This window comes from Prionailurus bengalensis, chromosome B4 (assembly GCF_016509475.1).
Source record: "Prionailurus bengalensis isolate Pbe53 chromosome B4, Fcat_Pben_1.1_paternal_pri, whole genome shotgun sequence".
Taxonomy (NCBI): Eukaryota; Metazoa; Chordata; class Mammalia; order Carnivora; family Felidae; genus Prionailurus; species Prionailurus bengalensis.
This window is the reverse complement of record NC_057358.1, coordinates 117,062,173-117,073,008: the sequence shown is the minus strand read 5'-3', so window position 1 is coordinate 117,073,008 and position 10,836 is coordinate 117,062,173. Positions and strand designations below refer to the sequence as shown.

Below are 10,836 nucleotides of genomic sequence, written 5' to 3'. Positions count from 1 at the left end.
AATCTCTTGTGTGTTTTTGGTCGCCCTCTTATTTTCCGAGTAAATGTGGAGACTGTTGTCCCTACTGTCCAGATTAGGAAACTGAAGCTGGGTCACCGGGAGAGAGAAGGGTGGGCTTCGTAGATCACGTGGCCAGGCGAGTCGCCGAGGGAGTCACCGAGGGGCAAGGGCGCCCAGATGGGGCCGAATGGGGGAAAACCTCTGCTCAGGGGCAGGTGCGGGAACCAGGCACAGAGAGCCGGAGGCGCAGTGTCGGGGAACCTCTACCCAGCCGACTGGGACGCGACCGGCCGCGGGCAGAAGGAACCTGAGGATGGGGAGGAGGGGGCTGCGGTGGGAGAGTTGCTCCTGGGTCCGCGCGGCCGAAAAGCCGGGTGGCGGGTGCCACGCACAATTTTCGGTTGGCCAGCTCCACTCCAGATTCCCCTACCAGAAGGTCCCCGAGATGAAGGGGGATCCAGGCGAGGGAGGATAGAGCCGAGCCTAGAGAATCGATTGGCGTTTCTGTCCTTCGTCCCGTTACTAACGCCTTCCTGAAGGATAGGTTGGACCGGCTCCTGGATCCGAACTCTTGGAGGTAAAAGTGGTTTCAGCTCAGTGCCCCCCTCACCTCCCATCCTCACACCCAGCTGTGACTGGTGGGCCTACCCTCAATTTGCCCCCAAGGTTGGAGACAGAATCAAGTTTGTTTACGGAAGATGGTCTGTAATTCTCAACGACATCTCTTCTTCTTGCCTGTCAACTGCTGTGAAAACACTGGCAGGCACTGGGTTTTGTTTTAAGCTTCTTAATCATTTTATTTTGTTTAGACGCTTTTATTAGAAGCTCTGTGTTAGATTGTGGAACTTACAAAGACGGGAAAGGCACTTTCCCTGCCCAGCAAAGACTATAATCAAAAGGAAGTCATTTGATAAACACGAATAACAGACCATAAACGCAGGCTGAGACCTGTAAGACCATAAAATGTAAAAGAAAGTCAATTTAGTGTTACTTAAAAGCCATTTAAAAACAAAGAAGAGAAAGCAAAAAATCCTTTAGATGAACAAATAAGTAAGAATATACTTTAGCTCTCATATTTTGGCCATTCAAGAGAGAAACCAATTGGTAGGAAAGAGAGGAATTCAATAGAGAATGTGAATAAAAGAGACCCTAAGGGGGGGGAGACCCATATATTCCTCACAGCTCAGACACATAATCACAAACAGATGTGTGTGTCTATACACAGTTTTTTTTAAAATTTTTTTAATGTTTATTTTTGAGAAAGAGACAGAGCATGAGCAGGAGAGGGGCAGAGAGAGGGAGACACAGAATTCAAAGCAGGCTCCAGGCTCTGAGCTGTCAGCACAGAGCCCTCTGTGAGACTAGAACCCACCAACCTCAAGATCATGCTTGAGCCGAAGTCTGATGCTTAACCGATTGAGCCACCCATGCTCCCCTATAGTTTTAAAGAGAAATGTATAATAGACAATACAAGAGAAATAGAAATAGTGAAAAGCAAACATAAAGTCATAATTCATAGAAAAATATTAAAATTTTATATTATAAAATTTTTGCTAAAGATTTGAATCTGTTACATTTTGCAATTACAGGCCTATTTGCAGACTTATGAAGTTGTAGACGTAAAGGAGAGGGTAAAATTATAGGAATATAGAAGGCTTTGGGGTTCAATAAACTTGTCTTAATCCTACTCTGTTACTTATGAGTTGTTTGACCTTGGGAAATGTACTTAACTTTCCTAAACCTCAGTTTTTTCATCCATTTTCTCATGCCTTTTTCTATTTTATGGATTTGTTTGAGCTTTATATAAGATGAAATATAAAACACTTTGCCCAGTGCCTAGCTCAAATTATAGGTGTACTTGTTATTATACTACTATTCATTTTAATCCTGTTACTTGTCTTACGAGTCAATTAAGTTAAAGATTTCAGCCACTGGATCCCCTGCTGGGTTCACAGAATGTGCTATGAACTTAAAGCTTACAAGTTTGGGGGGAAGTCTAAAAGAAATAGTCATTCTTTTCATGGGGGGTTTTATTTATGAGTGAACTGAGTGCATCAATTACAGTCCAGATATACAACATTGCCTGAAAAGCCCCTGCAGACAAGCAAGGAGGCTAAGAGAGAACTTCTCTCCTCCTCGGTCATTGTTAAATACTTAATTATAGATAATGTCCTTCGCAATAGCCAACATCCCTATAGCACTTCTTAGTTTACACAGTATTTTTCACATCATCTTACTCACATTGGCTGACTTCTACTCCTGTACTCTTTCTTCCTCTTGACCCCCAGTTATTTTTTTTCAGTTTGCAAAAGGGGCAGTCAGAAATGTCAATAGAAAAGCCCACACAAAATACGCCAGCAAGGCCTTAAAGGTCAAGCTGAAGGTAATTTCCTCATCACTGTGCTCTGCTTCTGACCTAATCAAGAGAGGCAGATCATTAAGCAGGCCAAGGACCTAGTGGTTCCTGGCTCTCAGGTAAACAAAAAATTGCTAGTTCTGGTCTCTCCACACCACCCAAGGACACAGTTCACAGCCCTTCCTCCTAGTATTTGTCCAAGTGGGTGGGAAGGAGGTGGGAAAAAAAAAAAACCAAACCAAAAAACTGAAAGCCATTGAGTATGAATGTGTCTAAATCTTTGCATATGGGAGATAAACAAAGCTTTTTATCTCCTACTGAGAGACTCTGGAAATCCATTTTCACCGAGTTATAAAGAGAGTTGAGAAAATCAAACACAAATTGCTCTGAATAGTATCTGGGAGATACTGTTATTGTCCATTTTAGGAGTTGGTCTCAGACTTTAGGATTAGGCATTATAAAACCCCATTCTTCTTTTTCCACTTCCATAAAGCTTGGAGTGTTCAGAATGCACACAAAGGTGGGTCAGGTTCCCCAAATCTACACTGATGTTGCTGGGAGAGTCCTCTCAAATGAACCAGTTTCAGGAATTTTAGTTCAGGGTTTCTTACGAAAATTGGTTATCAGTTATCTCTCCTATTCTTGTCAAATGCTGGCAGTTATTCACGAGGCAGAACAGACTAGAAAGAGGAAAGATCTGGATACCCACCTTGAAGAAATGATAGGCAATTATTTCCCTATCAGCACACCATAAGTAGGCACACTGCATACCTTACCTGTGCTTGAAAACTGCAACGAGCCTGTAAGAAAAGTCTTCGCATCCACACCTGATGTAAGAAGAACCTTATGGAAGGTGCATTGAGTTTAATAGGATAGACCTAAGAAGAAAGCGCTGATAAGAGGCAGAAGCAGGATTTAAACCTACCTGCCATCAAGGTTAGGGTCTTCCCACAGTGTCATCCATGTTGCCCCTGTGATGATCCACATCAAAAAATTTGACTCAGTGGCCACATATAATTGCGTAATGTTAGAGGAAGGCTAGCATTGATTTAATCAGCCAGGATCGGCGTTCACTTGGAAGAACAGTATATTTTACACCCATGTCCCCTTAGACATCTAACATATCTCACACATAACATGTTCCTAACTGAAATGTTGATCTTCCCAATTTATCTTCCCCCCACAGCCTCTCTGTCTCCATTCATGGAAACTATCCTTTTTCTCTTGGGCTCTTTATCTCATACCCCACATCCAAACCACCAGCCAGTCCTATAGGCTCTATTTTCCAAACGTATCTAGAATCAGACCACCTCTCACCGCTTCCACTACTGTCCCCCTTATCTCGTGCCTCCCAATGACTGTAGCCTCCCAACAGGTGTCCTTATTCCACCCCCATCCCCTTGTACAGTCTCTTCCCAGGTCAGCCACCAGAGTGGTTCATTACAGATTCTCATTTCACTGAAGAAATGACCCACAGGGCCCTTGCTATCTCTCTGACTTCATCTATCACTCTCTGCTCTGTTCACTATGCTAAGTCCCATTAATCTCCTTGCCATTCCTCAAACACACCGGGTATCCTTCCTCTTTGGAATGCTTTCTCCAAGTACTGCTATGGTACTTACTGTGCATCTGATGCTGTCCAAAGTGAGGGACACATGTTAACTCACCTAACTATCTCATGAAGTAGGTGTTATTCTTATCAGTCCTTTTGAAAGATAGGGAAATTGAGGAGCGCCTGGGTGGCTCAGTCAATTGAGCATCTGACTCTTCATTTCAGCTCAGATCATGATCCCAGGGCTGCAGGATCAAGCCCTGTGTCAGGCTCCACACTGACAGCTCGGAGCCTGCTTGGGATTCTTTCTCTCTCCCTCTGTTCCTCTCCCCTGCTCATGCTCTCTCTCCCTAAAGTGAAAGAAAGAAACAAAGAAAGAAAGAAACAAAGAAAGAAAGAAAGAGAGAAAGAAAGAGAAAGAAATGAAAGATGGGGAAATTGAAGTGTGAGAATTAAGGAGCACAATGAAAGTCCATGCTCTCACTATGCTTAATCACTAGCTTATGCCACCTCTAAAAATGATGGCTTGAAATCACACACCACCATTTTTTAATGTTTATTTTTGAAGGAGAGAGACAGTGCATGAGCGGGGGAGGGGCAGAGAGACAGACAGACACAAAATCCGAAGCAGGCTCCAGGCTCTGAGCTGTCAGCACAGAGCCCAACGTGGGACTCAAACTCATGAACCGTGAGATCATGACCTGAGCTGAAGTTGGACACTTAACTGATTGAGCCATGCAGGTGACCCCCAACACACACACACACACACACACACACACACACACCACCATTTTGAAGCCTTAGTTTTTTCTGAGTTCTTCATCTTTTTCGTCTGTCGGAAGTTGGATTTGAACAAATACTTTAGATGTGAACTTGCAGGTATTTGCTATGCAGTCCAATGACATTTTCCCTCGATTTCAGTACAGAGCTTTTGTTTAGTCATCGTGCTATTTTTATTTTGCACAACAAAGACATTCATGGCTTTGGCTTCCTTTTCCTGGTTGACACATCATATTGGTTTAGTTCAGAGAACTTTATAATCCCTTCTAGGAATAGCCAGTTCTCTTCTTCTCTCTTATGTTCTTTACCAACCCTTCATTGATCAGTAGGGAGATTAATATGTACAGGAGTACAGAGGTATAACAGCTTTTAGAGACTACTGATTCCATTCAATGTTCTATGAGTTACTAGAAAGATGGAATCAGAGCAGATACCTGCTATTGGTTGGCTTAGATGACTGGGAACGTCTGGTTTTTCTGAGTGAGAAAGTGCCAGAACCCATGGATAAAGATTTTTATTGCAGGTAGACTTGGGAGAAGTGAATGAAAGTGGGGATGGATAGGGGAGTGAATGTAGATAGATAGAAGAATTAAAAGATTTAAAGTATGTCAAGAGAGAAGTGAACAGAACCAAATCTTAGGGATTTGGAGGAGTGCTGAGTATACAAATATAAGAAAATCCCCTACAAATCTTAACTATTGGCCATCCAATAGTAAATCAATTTTTTTATGGGCCCATGAAATTTCCACAATCAGAATGAATCCACTGCCTGTGAAAAATATCTTCAGGGATGCCTGGCTGCCTCAGTTGGTTAAGTGTCTGACTTCAGCTCAGGCCATGATCTCACAGTTTGTGAGTTTTAGCCCTGCATGGGACTCTCTACTGCCAATGCAGAACCTCTTTGGATCCTGTCTCCCCCTCTCTCCGCCCTTCCCTCACTTGTGCACTCTCTCTCTCTCTCATACAAATAAACAAACATTTAAAAAAATCTTCAGTAATCTGAAAAGTATAATATCAATGATGTAGGTTTTTGTTAATCTTTTCTCTATTATAAGCTTTAACATATGGGGCACCTGGGTGGCTCAGTCGGTTGAGCATCCAACTTTGGCTCAGGTCATGATCTCACGGTTTGTGAGTTCAAGCCCTACGTCGGTCTCTGTGCTGACAGCTCAGAACCTGGAGCCTGCTTCAGATTCTGTGTCTCCCTCTCTTTCTCCCCCTCCCCGCCTCTGCTCACACTCTGCTTTCTCTCTCTCTCTCAAAAATAAATAAACATTAAAAAAATTTTTTTAAGCTTTAATGTAATTTCTTTTCTCTTTTTCATTTTTACTTTTATAATCATGGAAGTAAAATCACATTCTAATGAGCAAATATTAGTGCAAAATTTCTCCCACTTACTGAGTTTGGTCTGCATGCTAGGCACCCTGCTTGGTTGTTCATATACATTGCATCCTCATGAAAGCTTTAAGGGGTGAGATTATATCCCCATTTTCTGGAATAGGAATCTGAGGCTCAGAGATGCTAAATAATTAAATGTAGGTTCCATGAAGAAACTGTGTTTTTTGTCTGTTGTTGTTTTTAAACTGTCCTGTCTCTGGCAGCCAGAACAGTGCCTGGCACATAGTAGGTACTCAATAAATATTTTTGAATGTTAAATGATCTTGCTCACACATCTGTAAATGTCAAACCAACAGGCTTCTCCATTCCAAAGTCTGTATCTTTAATCACCTGCTACAAATGCTTCTGGGACTCTTAGCTTTTCAAGGTGGTTCTTTGAGAGAACTGAGGCAGAATTTAAATAAGGAGCTACAGGTGCCTGGATGGCTCAGTTGGTTAAGCATCTGACTCTTGATTTCAGCTCAGGTCGTGATCTCACTGTTTGTGAGTTTGAGTTGGAGCCCTGAGTGGGGCTCTGCACTGACAGCTCAGAGCCTGCTTGGGATTCTCTCTCTTCCTCTCTCTCTAGCCAACTCTCTCTCTCTCTCTCTCTCAAAATAAATAAATTAACATTTAAAAATAAATAAATGGGCAACCTGAAACAGGATGTTTGTCCCATTGCGGGCACACCTATTGTGGGCACACCTTTTTTTTTTCTTCGAATTTTTATTTAAATTCTAGTTAGTTAACATACAATGCAATATTGGTTTCAGCAGTATAATTCAGTGAATCATCACTTACATACAACACCCAGTGCTCATCGTAACAAGTGTCTTTTTTTGTTTACCATTTTATTTACTTATTTTTAAATTTACATCCAAGTTAGTTAGCATATAGAGCAACAATGACTTCAGGAGTAGATTCCTTAAGCCCCTTACCCATTTAGCCTACCCCCCCCCACAACCCCTCCAGTAACACTCTGTTTGTTCTCCATATTTATGAGTCTCTTATATTTGTCCCCCTCCCTATTTTTATATTATTTTTGCTTCCCTTCCCTTAAGTTCATCTGTTTTGTCTCTTAAAGTCCTCATATGAGTGAAGTCATATGATACTTGTCTTTCTCTGACTGATTTTGCTTAGCATAATACCCTCTAGTTCCATCTACATAGTTGCAAATGGCAAGATTTCATTCTATTTAATTGCAGAGTAATACTCCATTATATATATATGCCACATCTTCTATATCTATTTATCCATCGATGGACATTTGGGCTCTTTCCATACTTTGGCTATTGTTGATAGTGCTGCTATAAACATTGGGGTGCATGTGTCCCTTCAAAACAGCATACCTGTATCCCTTGGATAAATACCTAGTAGTGCAATTGCTGGGTCATAGGGTAGTTCTATTTTTAATTTTTTGAGGAACCTCCATACAGTTTTCCAGAGTGGCTGCACCAGTTTGCATTCCCACCAGCAATGCAAAAGAGATCCTCTTTCTCCGTATCTTTGCCAACATCTGTTGTTGCCTGAGTTGTTAATGTTAGCCATTCTGACGAGGGCACACCTTTTAAAAAAATTTTTTTTTTAATGTTTACTTATTTTTGAGAGAGAGACAGAGACAGAGGCAGAGACAGAGAGTGGGGGCAGGGGGGACAGAGAGAGAAGGAACCACAGAATCCGAAGGAGGCTCCAGGCTCTGAGCTGTCAGCACAGAGCCCGATGAGGGGCTGGAACTCATGGATCATGAGATCATGACCTGAGCTGAAGTCTGACGTTCAACCAACTGAGCCACCCAGGCACCCCCAGGCACACGTTTTTATATCAAATACTAAACATCCTTTTTCCTCCCTGATGAAAATATCATTGATACTTTTTTCATTGTAAAAATTATACAAACTCATTGAGAATAACACACAAAAGTATAAAAATTCAAGAACAGGATTAGGGTGAAGCAAGTCAAACATTTGCCTTTGGTGCAAAGCCTAAAGGGGAAGGCAAAAACAACATTTTTTAAAAATTTTATTTATTTTGAGAGAGAGTGCATGCACATGCATGAGCAGGGGAGGGGCAGAGAAAGGGGGAGACAGAGAATCCCAAGCAGGCTCCATGCTCAGCATGGACAAAACCAAACATTTTAATTCACTATTTTTTAAAAATAAAAATTAATGCAAAAAGTTCCACGATGAACAAAATATCGAAAATGTAAATACAGACAAGATCTGTGGGCCAGGACGCAAGTGTGACAAGTGAGGCACGCACTCTCAGGGTCACATGAATTCACAGTCGAATCCTGTCTGTATTTAAAGTTTTAATATTTTGTTCACCATAGATTTTTTTTCCTGCATTATCTTGGAATTTTTAAAAAACTTGCATTGACATGTTATTTATCTTGATAACTGAGTTTGGGGGGCTACTTCATTAAATTTTGCACCTAACCTTAATCCCACACCTGATAAGAATGAAAGGAGAGTTTGCTCCAAATCAAAGACAACAACTATTAATGTTTGGCTGAACAACTTTTAAAGCATCTGATTTGGTCTGTGTTTTTTAAAACCCACACCATTCCCACCATTTTGAAATATTTTGTTTTTTACTTTTAATATATTGTTAACAGAGCTAAACAGTGACTACAGCATCGTTTTGAGGGGCCACAAGGCGATCCATGTTATGGGTACCCCATAGTTATTTATCAATTCCCTGTTTATTAAATAACATGTCAACAAATATTATTGTACATACATTTTTGCCCACTTACCTGATTATTTTCTTGGGATAAGTTCCTAGATTTGGAATTGCTGGGTCAAAGAGTTTATGCATATACTACTTTTAAAAGCAATGAAGGCTATTTGGAACCACTGGTTGTTGAATTTAGCCTCTTTATACAAGGTTTATGGAATTTATTTTTTTTTAAGTTTTTATCTGAATTCCAGTGAGTTAAAAAAAATTCCAGTTAACATGCAGTGTAATATTAATTTCAGGAGTACTATTTAGTGATTCAACACTTCCATACATCACCCGGTGTGCACAGGTTTACAGAATTTATTTTTAATGCATTTCCTTTTCTTTGGACAGGGCCAGGAGACAAAATGTCATCATATTTTTTGCCGATACCACTGACTCCTGAAGGTAAAGAAGGAATCTGTCACTGAGTTCTTGCTTTGTGCCTGGTATGGTCAGTCTACATGGTAGACTTGGGAGAGTAGGAAAAGGAGAATGCCACAAGACAAGCATCTTTCTATGTAAAGAGTTTATAAATGGCCTGCTGAGAAAGTTCTCTTCCACTTTTTAATTCTGCAAAGACAAATCTCCACATCAGAAGGGCATTAAGTTGTCATACTTAGCTAGTTTGCTAGGGAATTTCATGACGTAAAACAATTAACTCAATTATTTGTCATAATAAAGGACATGAATAACTACATCTTATCAAAATCTGTCCTCTCCTTTCCTTATCCAGCCTTTCTCTCCTCCTCCTGCTTCTTTACAAATATACAAGGAATTCATATTTATTGGTATAGAAGAATAAATTCTTTTTCACTTACAAATTTGACAAAGATTTGAAAATTGGGTAATGCTAAGAGTATGTTACAGGTAATAGGCATTCCATAGGCATTTTCCATGGGCTAGGGGAAAGTCATACAATGGATTCTCCCTCAGAAACTCCCAAAGAAAACCAAACCAATGCATTCAGTTCAGGCCTCCAGAACTGTGAGAGAATAGATACCTGATGTTTTAAGCCCCTTGATTTGTGGTGATTTGTTATAGCAGCCCTAGTTCTATGTGACTAGGACGTAATTCAGGTGGGAAGAAAGGTTGGCTAAGAGCCAATGCTTATAGTGAGTTTATAATTCAGGAAACTTGCTAGAGCAAGTTGAATGTGGCCCTCCAGAATGGTGGTAGCTGTCTGTGTCCCTGCCATGTGACCTTATTTGGAAAAAGGGTCTTTGCAAGTAGAATGGAAGTATCTCAAGATGAGATCATCCCGGATATAAGGTCGGTCCTAAATCCAATGAGAAGTGGAAAAAATAGAAGAAGGCCCTGTGAATGGAGGCAGGAGTTACACAGGCAGTGAATGGCTGAAGCCACCAGAAGCTGGAAGAGCTAAGGTGGAGCCTTTGGAGGGATTATAGTCCTGATGACACCTTGATTTTGGACTCCTGAACTCCAGGTCTGTGAGAGAATAAAGCTCTGTTGTCTTAAGCTGCCAAGTTTGTGGTAATTTAGTGGGGCAGCCAAAGAAAATTAATATACTTGGTATTCAGAGTTTTAGTTTTTCTATTTCTCTATAACCAAAAAGAATTTAGCTTTGGAGTTAGAAGAGAAAAAATATCTTGTCAATCCAGGATACTTAAACTTGGTCAGAGGGGATTAAAATCGGGCATTTAAAATTTTAAGCCACCAAGGGTGGGGTGGACATTAAGTTTGTAAGGTTTTTCTTAGGAGGAGAGAAAGTTGGTGGAGGGAGAGATGTCCAGCCTACCAATACCTCACCCTTTGGAAGACATCAGTGGTCCCATCCTGGGATGTCAGGTCCAGCTCTGGCCTCAGAGTGGTGGTATAGGGTACAGGTCATAGACTGGCAATGCCACTCAACCCCAAGTCCGTTTGGGTCCTTGACTTCTGTTGTCTCCTCCTGAGCCTCAGTCTGGTGGCTCTGCCCTTCCATACTCCTGCTGTCTCCAAGCCCAGCTGCCTGGACCTACCCTCACCTGTCTTTGCTCATGTATCACAAAGCCTAAAATTTCATGTATTGCATTGACATCTTTGAGTTTCA

General features: G+C 41.2%; 1 protein-coding gene across 1 annotated transcript in view; it reads left to right on the top strand.

The window, feature by feature from the left end:
- Positions 1-13: 13 nt before the first annotated feature.
- Positions 14-10,836, top strand: part of CCDC38 (coiled-coil domain containing 38) — a 56,058-nt gene continuing 45,235 nt past the window's right edge. Inside the window, exons 1-2 of the mRNA XM_043562179.1 lie at positions 14-577; positions 9,138-9,191. Of these exons, the coding sequence (XP_043418114.1) occupies positions 9,152-9,191 (40 nt within the window). The 5' untranslated portion in view covers positions 14-577; positions 9,138-9,151. The remainder of the gene's footprint in view (positions 578-9,137; positions 9,192-10,836) is intronic.